This window comes from Capricornis sumatraensis, chromosome 2 (genome assembly GCF_032405125.1).
Source record: "Capricornis sumatraensis isolate serow.1 chromosome 2, serow.2, whole genome shotgun sequence".
In the NCBI taxonomy this organism is placed as follows: domain Eukaryota; kingdom Metazoa; phylum Chordata; class Mammalia; order Artiodactyla; family Bovidae; genus Capricornis; species Capricornis sumatraensis.
In genome coordinates this window covers 32,579,286-32,594,803 of record NC_091070.1, presented here as the reverse complement: position 1 = coordinate 32,594,803, position 15,518 = coordinate 32,579,286, and the positions used below count along the sequence as shown (strand labels likewise).

Genomic DNA, 15,518 nt, shown 5'->3' with positions numbered 1-15,518 from the left:
TGCTGCTAGTTTTGATGCGAATGTAGTGTGTGCCGTGGCCCACAAGCCAAAGGTTCAAGTAGGTTGAGCAATCATCACAAGTTCTTCTTTGTTAAGATTTCTATTTCAGAGTCAAGTGTGCCTTGGCAGCAAGAACTGTTACACTTTAGCACAGGTAATCCAAACCAAGGGAAAGACACTGTGGAAAAATACAAAATATTTACTCTATCTAACCTAGCAACTCTACTGAACAACATGTATGCTGCATATTTATGAGCTGTAGCCCATGGCTGTGGAAAATTCACTACAGGATAAAAACAAATACTGCGCATCACAGTTCATATACAGCATGCCTTTTCTGCTCAGTACAAGAAAGATCTACTACCCAGCAGACAGTGAGACCAATGGCCTGACAGGCCCAATGTGGCAGGATGTTGTTCTCTTTTGTTTTTTTGGCCCTCAAATAAAAAATAATAACATCACGTTGACACTCCCAGTTAAACTCCAGTTCAGTTCAAAATTCATCTTCGGAACTGTCGGCTAAGAGCATGACTCGATCTTGCATGCTGTTGAATTCTCTCTGCTGGGGAAAGAAAACAGAAAAAAGCATTAAACTCCTGCTGCAGAGCAAAGCCGAGGAACAGGTCCCGTTTAAAAGACACGTGAACAAATGAAGCCGAGGCTGCAGCTGCAGCAGCTCATCGGAACCACTGGGCACGTCAGTACCATTCATGCATCATTAAGCCCCATGTGCCTTATTAAGCAAATTAGAAAAGCGAAGAACAGTTGGGAAAGTGATTAGGTTTTGCTGTTGTGGAGTCCATACCTTTCTTTTATGCCTTTTGAAGCCGTTTCTCCTTCGGCGATTCATAACCTTAATGCTGTAGAGCGCTCCCAAGATGAACAAGGCTCCAGCTATCCCAACCCCTATGGGCACCAACATCCCAGACATATAGCCTGCCTGCATGGGAAAGGAAACACGCATTAGGATGCTAAACAGACCACTGCCCTGGGTTTCCCAGTTCTGCTGGAGGGCAGCGGGATTCTTAGACACTCTGAATCCTCTTGTCAGCTTTGTTCTGAAGTAGCACCTGGAATAGAGTTACTTTTAGGGAGAAGGCAACAGAGAGAGAGGTAGGACCATTTTTGGATATTTCACATACATATAAATACTGCAATAAATCAGCCAGACCTGGCGGCACCTCCAGCCACTTGGTTATGCACATTTGTCAACATCAGGTTTTGGTGATAGAAATATAATTTGTATTCAAGATGGATGAAGTAGCCTCTGAAACTGCCAGGACTATTAAAATGCCATAAATTGCAAATAGCAGCCTGAGTCTAGCTCTAGGGGGTAGGGGTAGACACGGTGGGGGGGCATTGCTCAGTGGAATATTGTGTTTCTTGGGGGACAAATGGGGCCTTGACTTTGGTGGTTCCCCTCTTACAATCTTAGCTGCATCACGGTAGGAAAGGAAAGAGGAATCTGCTTCTATGTGAGTGAAAAGAGAGAGCTTCTAGAGACAGCAGGGAAGAGAAGGCCCTGCAGAGGAAAAAAGGGTGTTAGGTTTTGGAGGCCAGGCAGAAAAGACAAGGATGAGAGAGAGTTGCACATAATGTAGATGGATTCATTTATACAGAAGAAAAAATCTGCCTAGTGAACAAGACCAAAGTTGGGGGCTGGCAGGGAATTCTGAGTCTCCCAGGCTCCAAAGAAAGAAAGTTACAGAGGCCAGACTTATCACTGCTAACAGCGCTGGTACTTCCAAGAGCTTGAAGATTTCAAACCCATGGCGGTTTGAAATCCAACATCTCCAAGGTGTTATTATGGATACTTTGGTCCTAAGAGACCAGCGTGATCTCCACACATCCCTGGACTTGAGTAAGAAGTGCAGAACCAATCCAAATTCAGGGCAAGGCCATCACCCTAAGGAAGGTTCATTTCTGCATCCTGGCCAGTAAGACACCTGAGAGATACAGGTGTATGAATAACCATAGCCCTTCATGGAGAAACACGACACTGGTTTATCTTCCAGGACGACCCCTTCTAGAAGCCTACCCAGGAAAAAAAAAAAAACATAAATAATTAACAATTTAAAAAATACTCTAGTGAGTACTTTAGACAGACATTATTTTACAGGAGAAAAACTATGAGTTTGTTCACTTATGTAACTATTTCTAAAACTTGTAATATAGCACAGTATCTTTCAGAATGAGCCCAAAACAGAGAACAAAAAATAAAAGTTTTCTAAAAAATGCTGAAGTAAGCGGGCTGTGATGCTTTCCCAACATTTCTAGAAGTAAATCAAAGGAACAGACAAGACCTTACAAAACTGCAGCGTCCTCTTGTACACAGCCAGCTCATTCACTTGTTCTGTTTTCCAGAGTCTTCAGTTAGAGCACAATGTGGAATTTTTTTCATTAATTTGAGAACATAGCATCATTCCTCAGCATACTGTTTTTCCCAAAGAAACAAAGCCCAGTCATTTTTAACAAATTAATATGCTTTGCCAAAACCCAAACTTTTTCTAAAGTTCTTCTAGATCTACAGAAGGCTTACAAAAGTATGTAATTTTCCATGTGGGCAAACACTGGACAATAGCAAAATCTGGGTGTTCTCACCAGAACTATGAGTTTCATTTTACATCACCACTCTCAGTGATGGAAATACACATATATGTTGATATATGATCAATTTTAAGCCCAGTAGATTAGACCTTATTAATGCAGAGCTCTACATTCAAAGGATGATACTTGAACTTTTTGGAAGCTCAACTTGATCAACCTGTGGGTCTCTTAACATTATGTGACTCAACTCCACACCAAAAACATGAATATTACAAAATGTGTCACTCTGCGTATTTCTTATTTACACATTAAGGCTTCTCATTTCTAGAGCTTTAAATAATGTAGACTTTACAAAAATTCAATTAATCTCTTTCTCCTCTCCTCATTCCCTCCTGTGTGTGTGTGTATGTGTGTGTGTGCGTGCGCACGCGTGTGTGTGATTTGCCTGTTCTTTGAAATTACAAGTAGTTTACAAGAAGGGAATAAAGAAACCTACCCTCTTCAAATGTAATTTAACCATTCTTCATTCAAAACTAAGTGAAGATAACCTCTTTTTTTTAGAATTGCCATGACTTGTTTCCTGAAGAAATGAAAACAAATAAGAGGCATCTGCATATAAAGCTATAAACTGTGCTCAGCACTTTTTCTCTGTTCAGAAATATTGCACGTGCCCATTCCTTCACTACCTCCCTGAGAAGGACAGAACTGAATCCATGCATATTCCAACTGAGAATGCTGAATCTAATCATGAGGAAACATCCAATAAACTGAACATTCTGTTTTCTAAAGTACCATATTCTTTAAAAATATCAGCATCAGGAAAGACAACAGATGGCTATACAAATGGCCCACATTAAAGAAAACTGTCAAATCAGTCAATCCTAAAGGAAATCAACCCTGAATATTCATTGGAAGGACTGATGCTGAAGCTGAAGCTCCAATACTTTGGCCACCTGATGTGAAGAACTGATTTGTTAGAAAAGATCCTGATGCTGGGAAAGATGGAAGGCAGGAGGAGAAGGTGACAACAGAGGATGAGATGGTTGGATGGCATCACCGACTCAATGGACATGAGTTTGAGCAAGCTCCAGGAGTTGGTGACGGACAGGGAAGCCTGGCATGCTGCAGTCCATGGGGTTGCAAAGAGTCGGATACTACTGAGTGACTGGAAGCATCCTGACAACTAAATGTGTTATATGACCTAGACAAGATCCTGTATTCAAGGAGAAGAAAGACTTTATGAAGGCCATTTTGGGTCTGTTAACTAAGACTGAAGTCCAGATGCCAGAACAGATAAAAAGTATGATATCAATGTTAAATGTACTCAAGTTGATAACTATACTATGGTTTGCTAATAGGATATTCTTAATCATAGGATATACGCCCTGAAGTATCAAGGTTTGGTGTAAAAGGATCATGATGTATGCAACTTACCCTCAAATGGCTCAGAAAAAATGGGCCAAGGTAGGGAGACGGCCAATAAAAGAGAAAACAAATGGAGCATCATGGGAAGACCAAGAGCCCCTGGATAAAAGAACGGGGGCGTTCTCTGTACCATTCTTACTCTTGTAACTCTTCTGTAAATTTGAAATTAATCCAAAAAACAGTTTAAAAATTAAAAAATGGATTATAAGATAAAATTTACTGCATATAGTTGGCTTTTTTGGTTTGGTTTTGGTTTGTTTTGTATTTATGAGAAAGTCATCCTTTCTTAGGCTAATGTTTTTGTTCAGAAACACTGGTTTTCAAGAAAATGTAAGAAAAAGTAAAGTTTTCTGCCTAAAGTCTACTGAATTCATAAGTATCTTTATGAGGTTTGTTTAACAGTGTTTCTCAAACTTGAGCATGCATCAGAATCACCTGGAAGACTTGTTAAAACACAGATTGCTTGACCCCCTTCCCAGAGTTTCTGGTTCAGTAGGTCTAGTTAGGGTCCTGGGATTTTGCATTTCTAACAGGTGACACAATGCCACTGGTCCAGACTATATATGAGAATCGCTGCTGTGAAGTATGTGTGTGTGTGTGTGTGTGTGTGTGTGTGTGTGTGTGTGTGCGTGTGTGTGTGTGCACGCTCAGTTGCTTAGTTATGTCTGACTCTTTGTGCCTCAGTGGACAGTAGTCCACCAGGCTCCTCTGTTCATGGAATCTTCCAGGCAAGAATACTGGAGTGGGTTGTCATTTTCTTCTCTTCCTTCTTAAGAGGGGAGGGATGTCGCAGCCTCCCTTCTTCCTCCTTCCTTCTGACTAGAATATGGACCTCACTGCAATCCAGAACCGTGAGATGATCTTGAGAATGAAGGTCACAAATGACGGAACATCAAATAAAAGGAGCCTGCACCTTCAAGTGTTGTTCTCACTGACCCTGACTGCTCCCTCCAGACTTACAAATGAGAGAAAAACAAACTTCTCTCTTGGCTAAGCCATTGCCATCGGAGGTTGTCTGTCATTCAGATCTGATGGACGGAGGAGCCTGGTAGGCTACAGTCCATGGGGTTGCAAACAGTCAGATATGACTGAGCAACTTCACTTTAATATAGGAAAACTAAACAATCACAACAAAAGGAATAATTCAGAACTTTTGAGAACACCTACCACCCCTGCTAGAGTCCAACTAACAGGGAAACCAATATCAGGAACAATTGAATGAAGCAAAACTGAATAGATATTATTGGTTGACTGAAGAGCTAGTTAAATACGTAGTTTAGTTTTCAATTCTCCAGGATTCCGTGACTTTCATCAAAACAGCAATAGTTTCACACTCAAATAGTTTCTGAAAGTAATGACTAACAAGACTTTTATAGATGATAGCTAGCTAGCCAGAAGAAGAGAAAGAGGGGGAGAGAGAGAGGGGGGAAGATAAGTATGTGTGTGTTATTTGCTCAGTCATGTTTGACTCTTTGTGACCCCACAGACTGTAGCCCGTCAGGCTCCTCTGTTCATGGAATTCCCCAGGCAAGAATACTCTAGTGGGTTGCCATGTCCTCCTCCAAGGGATCTTCTCAACCCAGGGACTGAACTCAGGTTTCCTGCATTGTAGGCAGATTCTTTACTGTCTGAGCCACCAGGGAAGCCCAAGATACATATACATGTGTGTGCATGTGTGTGTGTGTATATGTATATACATACATATCTATGTGTACACATATGCATTATGTATCAAGTAAGTGTATAATATTTTACTCCCAGAGTGAGGGGACTGGTTAAACTGAATCCCTCCAAGAAAGAGACAAATACAACAACATTGATGGACCTAGAGATTATCATATTAAGAGACGTAAATCAGAGAAAAACAAACATCACATGATATCATTTATACATGGAATCTAAAAATGATACAAATGAACTTATTTACAAAATAGGAACAGACTCACAGACATATAAAAGAAACTTACAGTTACCAAAGGAGTTAGTATGGGGAGGATAGAGGGAGGGAGAAATTAGGAGTTTGGGATTAACATACATACACTACTATATATAAAACAGATGATCAACAAGAACCTACTGTATAGTACATGGAACTCCACTCAATATTCTGTAATAACCTATATGGGAAAAGAATCCGAAAAACAATAGATATACATATATGTATAACTGAATCACCTTGCTATATACCTGAAACTAACAGAACATTGCAAATCAATCACACTCCAATATAAAGTTAAACATATAAACACTACTATATATAAAATAGGTAAATAGCAAGGACCTACTATATTCATAGACCTATATTCAATATCTTGCAATAACTTACAATAAAATAATCTGAAATGTGTATATATGTATAGCTGAATCACGTTGCTATATACCTGAAAATAATACATTATAAATGAACTATACTTCAATTTAAAAAAATAGTTAAATAAAAATAAAGACAAAGCACAGAACAAATAAACCTGGTGGGAGTTTCAGCTATTTTTCTTCCAATTTTTAAAAACTAAGACATAACTGAAAAAATGCTATGGAATAAAGTGAAGAAAGGGCTGGAAAAACTTCAGTTCAGAAAACTAAAACCATTCACAGAATTATCTCTCTTGGTGAAACAGAGCAGGGAGAAGGTGCTAAGCCTTTGAGAAAAGATAAGAAGGAAGGGTCCATAGAGGAGAAAATACAGCCTTTCTCTAAAGCTACCTAGATTTCTAAACAAAGTGGCGAAGACATACACACACACACACACACACACAGGTAAGAAACTGCAACATTCAATTTCAAAACAGGCTATGTGCCAAATTTATTTTCTTAAGTCTACTTTTTGTCCACTTTGGTAATTCAGAAGGACATTTTCTATAGAAGCAATGACATACGGATTCCTAGATTAAACTACCAAAGCCTGTTTACTTTTCACTGCATTATATTTTCCTCTGAAAAATAGAAAGAAGCACTACCAATGTAAATATAGTCAATTCTGAATTTTTTAGCTTCTCCTACCCCAGATCTTGCTCAGTCCTCTGATTATACCTCCCTCAGACAACTGGACCCATTACAGATGCGAAAATGGCTTCTGCTCATGTCAACAGGTTTAAAATTCTTCTATATCACTTTAAATATGTATGAACATAAAATAATCTCATTTGCAAAAATTATATAGTCTAACTTTTACTGAGAAGCAGAAAAGTAATACTGATAAGAATTAATATAATCATACAATTTTAACTACTAGTGAATGTTTTCTCTCATCCTTTAACATTAAACTGTAGCAAAATAAATACTAATCATTCAAATATGAGAGAAACTGACCTCAAATAATAAAAAAGATATGGAATACTATCCACAGATGTATATTCTGAGACAGGTGAATTGGAAGTAACTCCTATCTGGCAGTTGAAATGATTTCTATTTAACTATACCCCCAGTGAAATTTGAGCTGGGCTGTAGTAATTGGATCTGACAGAGGCTACATCAAGGAGTTCAAAATCCCACCAATATTTTTATGAGTAATTCCAGTTTGAAATTACAAGGCACTAAAAATGAAACCTTAGAGAGTGTTGAAAATGAAAAACATGAATCTGGAAGGAAGTTAATATTGTCAATCACAGATGTTGATGACAGAATGAATACAAGAGTGGAAAATATTTTTTTATAGTTGGCCTTTCTAGATAGGTCAGCTCATTGTCACTCAGTAAGCAGTAGCACTATGATAGACCACATAAAAGTGGGCTTAAAGAGAGTGCTCAGGTGCTCAGGTATTTTTAATCTCACCTTCCACTAAGGGTGAAGGATGCTCTTTCCATCACAAAGTTTTATTCTTAAGTCAGGTCCATCAATTTTTGTCCTTAGGTCATGAAAATCAATGCCTTCCAAAATCCAAAGTATTTCTTCTTCATACAGAAGATCAGACTTAAAAGATCTTTGTACTGGGACATAGAATGCCCACTAGAATGGGATTGAAAGTGAAGTCGCTCAGTCATGTCTGACTCTTTGCGACCCATGGACCGTAACCTATCAGGCTCCTCTGTCCATGGGATTTTCCAGGCAAGGTACTGGAGTGGATTGCCATTTCCTTCTCCAGCAGATCCTCCGACTCAGGGATCGAACCCAGGTCTCCGGCATTGTAGACAGACGCTTTACCGTCTGAGCCACCAGGGAAATCCTGAATGGGATTACACTCCTGAAATTCCCTAAAAGGAACTCCACCTTGATATGTCAAGGATGCTATCAGTTGTACATATCAGGAATTACATTCCAGAAGAATGAATGGCACTCCAAAGAATAAGGCATTCCTTCTTAAAGGGAAGGTCTTCTTTCTTGCTGGGTACCTGGAACTAGTCCTGGATCCTTGCACAGGTTATCAGAATCAGAATAATGATACAAAGCTCCATTATTCTGAAGATCTTTTATTTGACAAAGCTATGCCCTCTAAAATAAATCCAAAGGAAGAAAGTATTTTTCTTACCTTGTCTTTTAGCTTTTCCATCCAGCTTCTCACTAAGGAAAATAAGAGAAGAAAATGTAAATAGCTATCTTTCTGCTTATATTTCATGTGTTAAGTTCACTTGGTAACTTACTTATATTTCATGTACTAAGTTAATTTGATACAATTAATATTTTATTGTATGAAATATAGTGACAGGGTCAACAGTATTAACATAATGACAGTAATAGTTTTTTATTCTCATTTAAAAATGTAAAAAAGAACACAAACATATCCCTCACATCATTGTTAAAGGAATAGAGAATATTTTTCTTTGCTAAATGCATTTTCCATTATTTGGGGGGAGGTCTGGGGGATGAGTGAGAAAAACACCTTCAAAATATCAAGTTCATTTCTAACTGACATTTTCTCCTTTTTTTTTTTTTTCAAATGGGAAAAGGTATTTATTGGCAAATGATATATAAGATAAGGGGTTAATATCCAACATATACAAAGAACTCATTAACTCAACACCAAAAGGTCTGACAATCCCACCAAGAATCTGAATAGACATTTTTCCAAAGATATATTGATACATATGACCAAGACATGTGAAAAGATGCTCAGCATAAAAAAGCCCCCATTACTCAATATCAGGGGAATGCAACTCAGAATCACAATGAGAGAACACCTCACACATGTCAGCATGGCCATTACAAAAAGATAAGAAATAACAAGTGTTGGTGAGGATGTGGAGAAAACCCCTGTGCACTGTTGGTGGTACAAACTGGCTCAAGCATTATGGAAAATAGTATGGAGATTCCTCAAAAGCGGAACTACAAAATGATCTAGCAATTCCACTTTGGGTATTTTTCTCCAGAGAAATAAAACCATTAATTAGAAAAGATGCATGCCTTCCTATGTTCATTGCAGCACTACTTACAGTGGGCAACATACGGAAACTACCCAAATGTCCAGCAACAGATGAACAGACGAAGATGTGGTATATTATACACAGTGGAATGCTAGCCATAAAAAGAAAAATCTCTTGTGATTTCAATGTGACAGCATGAATGGTCCTAGAGGTCATTATGCTAAGTGAAATAAGTCAGAAAGAAAAATGATGTATGATTTTAACTTACATGTGGAATCTAAAAAACAGCAAATGAAAAAAGGAAAGCAATAGAAACAGATACAGAGAAGGAATAGTGATTGCCATAAGGGAGGGAGTGGTGGGTTGAAGGCAATAGGTGGAGAGTAACAGGTACAGACTTCCAGTTACAATATAAATGAGTCGTGAGGATGAAATGTACAACATGTGGAATACAGTCAGTAATACTGTAATATCTTTGTCTGGTGACAGATAACTAGACATAGCAAACATTTTGTAATGTATAGAAATACTGAATCACTATGTTATGCACCTGGAATTAATACAGTATTACAGGTCAATTATGCTTCAGTTTAAAAAAAAGAGATAGTTCTTTGAAAAGATCAATAGAACTGATAAGCCTCTAGCCAAGCTAACTGAAAGAAGAGAAAATACAAATTTGTAAGATCCAAAATAAAAGTGGGACATTACTACAGATCCCATGGATATTAGAAGGATAATCAGGAAATACTGTGAACAACCACATGTCCACATATTTGGTAACCTAGGTTAAATGGAGTAACTCCTTGAAAAATACATCAGCAAAAACTTATACAAGAAGAAAAAGACTGAATAGGCCTGTACCTATTAAAGAAACTGAATCAATAATTAAAAACCTTCCAGAACAGCAGCAGGCCCCAGATAGGTTCACTGGTAAATTAAAACATTTAAGGAAGAATTTATGCCAATTCTATATAATATCTTCCAGAAGATAAGATGCAGAAGGGAACTTCCTAACTCTTTATATGAGGTCAGCATTATTCTAAAACCAAAACCAGATAGTCCTTAAAACTACAGACCAGTATCTCTCATGAACACAAATGCAAAAGTTCTCAACAAAATATTAGCAAATCAAAACGAAAAATGTATGCAAAGAATTTATTCCAGGTATGCAAGTTTGGCTTAACATTTGGAAATCCATTAATCTATAACATCAACAAGCTAATGAAGAAAAATCACATGATCATATCAATAGATACAGAAAACATATTTGACAAAATCCAGCACTCGTTTTTTATAAAATTAGCAAACTAGGAATAGAGGGGAACTCTCAACTTGGTAACATCTACAGCTAACATCGTACTTAATGGTGAGAAACTAGAAGCTTTTCCATTAAGAGTAGCAACAAGGCCAATGTCCTCCCACCATCCCTTTTCAACATCATACCAGAAGATCATTAAGAAGGTTCAGAAATTCTCGGGAGGATGCAAGGGAGGCAGAATGTGACTATAAGGTCAGCTGGTGGTCACACGGCTCCATCTGATGGCTTTGCACCTTGCTCCATGTTCCTATAATTGACTCTGGAGGCCACCTTGAAACGTCCTGCCCACAGCTGAGACAGCTGTTGGGACCTCTCCTTATCTTTTACTCTTCACTTTTGTCAGTTTTTAAGCTCAATGGAAATTCTGCAGTTGAATCAATGTTAGAGAGCAGAGGTAGGAGAGTGCAATGGGCAGGCCAGGGCTGCTGAGCTCTTACTAAAAGTAGTCAATATTTTAGGCTCCTGCAGGCCATACAATCTCTGTCACAACTACTAGACTCTGCTGATGCCTCAAGCCATAGAAAATAGTACATAAATAAGTGGGTCTGGCTCTGTTCTAATCCACTTTATTTATAGACACCGACATTTGAATTTCATATAATCTTCTTACATCACAAATATTTTTCTTTTGATTTTTTTCAACCAAATTAAAAATTGGAAAACATTCTGTGCTGATGGGCTATATCAGCACAGGCAGCATGCCAGATTTGACCCAGGGGTCACAGCTTTCTGACCCCTGGCACAGGCACCTTTTACCCAAGAAGCTAGTGTCTCCACTTACAATCTGACTTTAATAATAATATGTCCAACAACAGTGATTACAGCTAATGGCTTTATTCCTTACAAAGCATGTTCAGATGTACTGAATCATTTGATAGGCAAACTAATGATAAATATGAGAGTCAGGTAAGATGATGCTCAGGGAAAAGAAGAAACAGAGACTCAGAAAAACCAAGAGACTTGCCATGGTTTCCGGGGAGGAAAGAGCCACTGGAACTCCAACCCCCATCTGACTAACGACCTACAGGAATAAGACTTCCTATGTACCCATTTCTTTTGGCGATACCACCACTGTTCTGCTCTTGCAGGTTGAAGATGTGGAGATATCTTTGGCTCCTCTATCTTCTTCAGTTCCCAGCTTCAATCTCTCACGGCAGGACCTTCGCAAGACCTCTTGGGTTTGTCCTGCCCTCACCATTCCTTCTGAGCAAAGACTCAACTGGGATTCGGACAAAGATGGTGGTGCTCAATCAGAATAATATTGGGGTCAAGGGAAGGAAGCGCAGAAAATTCAAGAACCAAGCCACAGATCATTGGAACTGACTCACTGGAAAAGACCCTGATGCTGGGAAAGACTGAAGGCAGAAGGCGAAGGGGACGACAGAGGATGAGATGGTTGGATGGCATCACCGACTTGATGGACATGAGTTTGAGCAAGCTCTGGGAGTTGGTGATGGACAGGGAAGCCTGGCGTGCCTGGCAGTCCATGAGGTCACAAAGAGTCAGACACAACTGAGCAACTGAACTGAACTGAAGCCACAGATCAGTGATTCTGGGAGTGGTTCCATGGAGAAGTGAGGTCAACCACTGATTCACTAAGTAACTTTGGAGAAACAAGCAAACCTCTTAGACTCTCACTTTCCTCATATGTGAAATGCAGATGGTAATACTTGGAAGATGGTTGTGAAGATTAGAAATAACATGTATAAAGTGTCTAATACAGAACTTAGTATGGAGAAACTAGAAAACCAAAACAAGAAATCTAGAACAGGAGGGAAGAAAGAAAGACAAATGAGGTATGAGTGTTGTGTTAACATGGCTCAACTAAGCCCAAGACATAAAGTGAAATTCAAGCAAGAAAATGCTTCCAATTCATTAATCCTTCAATAATACTTACAACACACAGTGCACTGGCCAGGCACTGTGGTCAATACTGTTTCAGTAGAAGGCATGGGGACCTAACTCCAGTGAAAACAGGTTAGAACATCAGATCTATGAGACATGGATGACAACAGCAAGGTAGGGACTGAGAGAGTGAGGAACAGAGCAGGATAGCCAATCACTTCAGAAGCAAGATGTTTGGAATCAGGGAATCAGCTGGATATTACATTAAAAAAAACTAGCAAAAGAGAGAGTCAGACACGACTGAGCGTCTTCACTTTCACTTTTCACTTTCATGCATTGGAGAAGGAAATGGCAACCCACTCCAGTGTTCTTGCCTGGAGAATCCCAGGAACAGGGGAGCCTGGTGGGCTGCCGTCTCTGGGGTCGCACAGAGTCGGACATGACTGAAGTGACTTAGCAGCAGCAGCAAAAGAGAGATGGGAGCAGAATGCTACTGTGAGACCCTCATGGAGGAGGTGAGCAGGGGCCGGCTGCCTACCTGTGAATGGCAGCCCAGGGGTAGATTAGAGAAGAGGGGAAAGAGGTGGAGATGGCATCAGGGTCCAAGGCTCTCACAGGTTTTCTAACTGTAGGAAATTCACTGCCAAGAGAAATGTTTTAACTCAAGCTTTATCAAGCCAGGTCTCACTGGCAAACTGTCCAGATCTTGGGTAAACTGTCCAGTTCTTAGAGCAAATTTCAGAGCCCTACTTTAAGTGGAAACAGTGTCAGACTTTATTTTTTTGGGCTCCAAAATCACCGCAGAGGGTGACTGCAGCCATGAAATTAAAAGACGCTTACTCCTTTGGAAGAAAAGTTATGACCAACATAGATAGTATATTCATACGGATGGCTAACAAACACATGAAAAGATGCTCAACATCACTCATTATCAGAGAAATGCAAATCAAAACCACAATGAGGTACCACTTCACACCAGTCAGAATGGCTGCGATCCAAAAATCTGCAAGCAATAAATGCTGGAGAGGGTGTGGAGAAAAGGGAACCCTCCTACACTGTTGGTGGGAATGCAAACTAGTACAGCCACTATGGAGAACAGTGTGGAGATTCCTTAAAAAATTGCAAATAGAACTACCTTATGACCCAGCAATCCCACTGCTGGGCATACACACCGAGAAAACCAGAATTGAAAGAGACACATGTACCCCAATGTTCATCACAGCACTGTTTATAATAGCCAGGTCATGGAAACAACCTAGATGTCCATCAACAGATGAATGGATAAGAAAGCTGTGGTACATATACACAATGGAGTATTACTCAGCCATTAAAAAGAATTCATTTGAATCAGTTCTGATGAGATGGATGAAACTGGAGCCGATTATACAGAGTGAAGTAAGCCAGAAAGAAAAACACCAATACAGTATACTAACACATATATATGGAATTTAGAAAGATGGCAATGACGACCCTGCATGCAAGACAGGAAAAAAGACACAGCTGTGTATAACGGACTTTTGGACTCAGAGGGAGAGGGAGAGGGTAGGATGATTTGGGAGAATGGCATTCTATCATGTATACTATCATGTAAGAATTGAATCGCCAGTCTATGTCTGACGCAGGATACAGCATGCTTGGGGCTGGTGCATGGGGATGACCCACAGAGATGTTATGGGGAGGGAGGTGGGAGGGGGGTTCATGTTTGGGAACTCATGTAAGAATTAAAGATTTTAAAATTTAAAAAAAAAAAAAAAAAAGCAGAGACATTACTTTGCCAACAAAGGTCCGTCTAGTCAAGGCTATGGTTTTTCCTGTGGTCATGTATGGATGTGAGAGTTGGACTGTGAAGTAGGCTGAGCACCGAAGAATTGATGCTTTTGAACTGTGGTGTTGGAGAAGACTCTTGAAAGTCCCTTGGACTGCAAGGAGATCCAACCAGTCCATTCTGAAGGAGATCAACCCTGGGATTTCTTTGGCAGGAAAGATGCTAAAGCTGAAGCTCCAGTACTTTGGCCACCTCATGCGAAGAGTTGACTCATTGGAAAAGACTCTGATGCAGGGAGGGATTGGGGGCAGGAGGAGAAGGGGACGACCGAGGATGAGATGGCTGGATGGCATCACGGACTCGATGGATGTGAGTCTGAGTGAACTCCGGGAGATGGTGATGGACAGGGAGGCCTGGCGTGCTGCGATTCATGGGGTCGCAAAGAGTCGGACACGACTGAGCGACTGAACTGAACTGAACTGAACATATGAATTCCTCACTAGGGGAGAAAAGTCAAATCAGCATGGGATGTGCACAGATAATCTGAAAAAACACATTCAATGGGTCTAGTTATGTGGTTTATAACAGGAACTACAGAAAGAAAGTTGAGCAAATTCTTCATGGGAAGTGAGTGATACACCAGAGACAGTGAGATAGTGTTTGAGGGGACACTGATCTAAACAAGGTTGAGAAAAATTACTCTTCAGAGTATGTGAACTTGGTTATGTTTCTCCAGCTGAGAAGGTGAGACCCCTAAGGATCACACCTTATGTTTCTCAGGCATCCACCAAGGTCCCTGACATGGTATTGGTCAGTAAGTACTTTTTCCTTTTCCAGCAAATGTATATTGCTTTTAAATGAGGCCACAACTTTTGAGTAAACACAATTTTCTTTCATGGAGATGCTATAAACTGTTTTCAGCAAAATGTTCAAGGCAGTGTAAAATAAATTTAACACAATGATGGCTTTGAAACTTAGAAATCAATAAGAGAATGAAAAAGCTAGAAGAGAGAATGTTGGAAAGATTTTTAATAAAAAGAAGTATGATTCTTTATGAAGAAGAGAACCAACAACTGCAGTTTTTTAACAGAGAGACATCACACTGAAGAAAGAGGTATGAATTGGCACAACTTTTTGGAGCTACAAGGAGAAGTTGCAATTGATATCAAAAGCTTTTAAAAAAGTATAAATTTTGCTTTCAGAAGTTTCATTTGTAGAAGCAATGTACCTTAAATAGTTAATCATGGAAATGCATAAAAATTTTTTATTTAAATCTTTTCACTGCACCATAATTTATAATAGAAAAGAATATGGAAACGGC

General features: G+C 39.4%; 1 protein-coding gene across 1 annotated transcript in view; it reads right to left on the bottom strand.

The window, feature by feature from the left end:
• Positions 1-493: 493 nt before the first annotated feature.
• Positions 494-15,518, bottom strand: part of ARMH4 (armadillo like helical domain containing 4) — a 133,164-nt gene continuing 118,139 nt past the window's right edge. Inside the window, exons 5-7 of the mRNA XM_068966633.1 lie at positions 8,438-8,469; positions 806-940; positions 494-562 (exon numbers count right to left, since the gene is read on the bottom strand). Of these exons, the coding sequence (XP_068822734.1) occupies positions 494-562; positions 806-940; positions 8,438-8,469 (236 nt within the window). The remainder of the gene's footprint in view (positions 563-805; positions 941-8,437; positions 8,470-15,518) is intronic.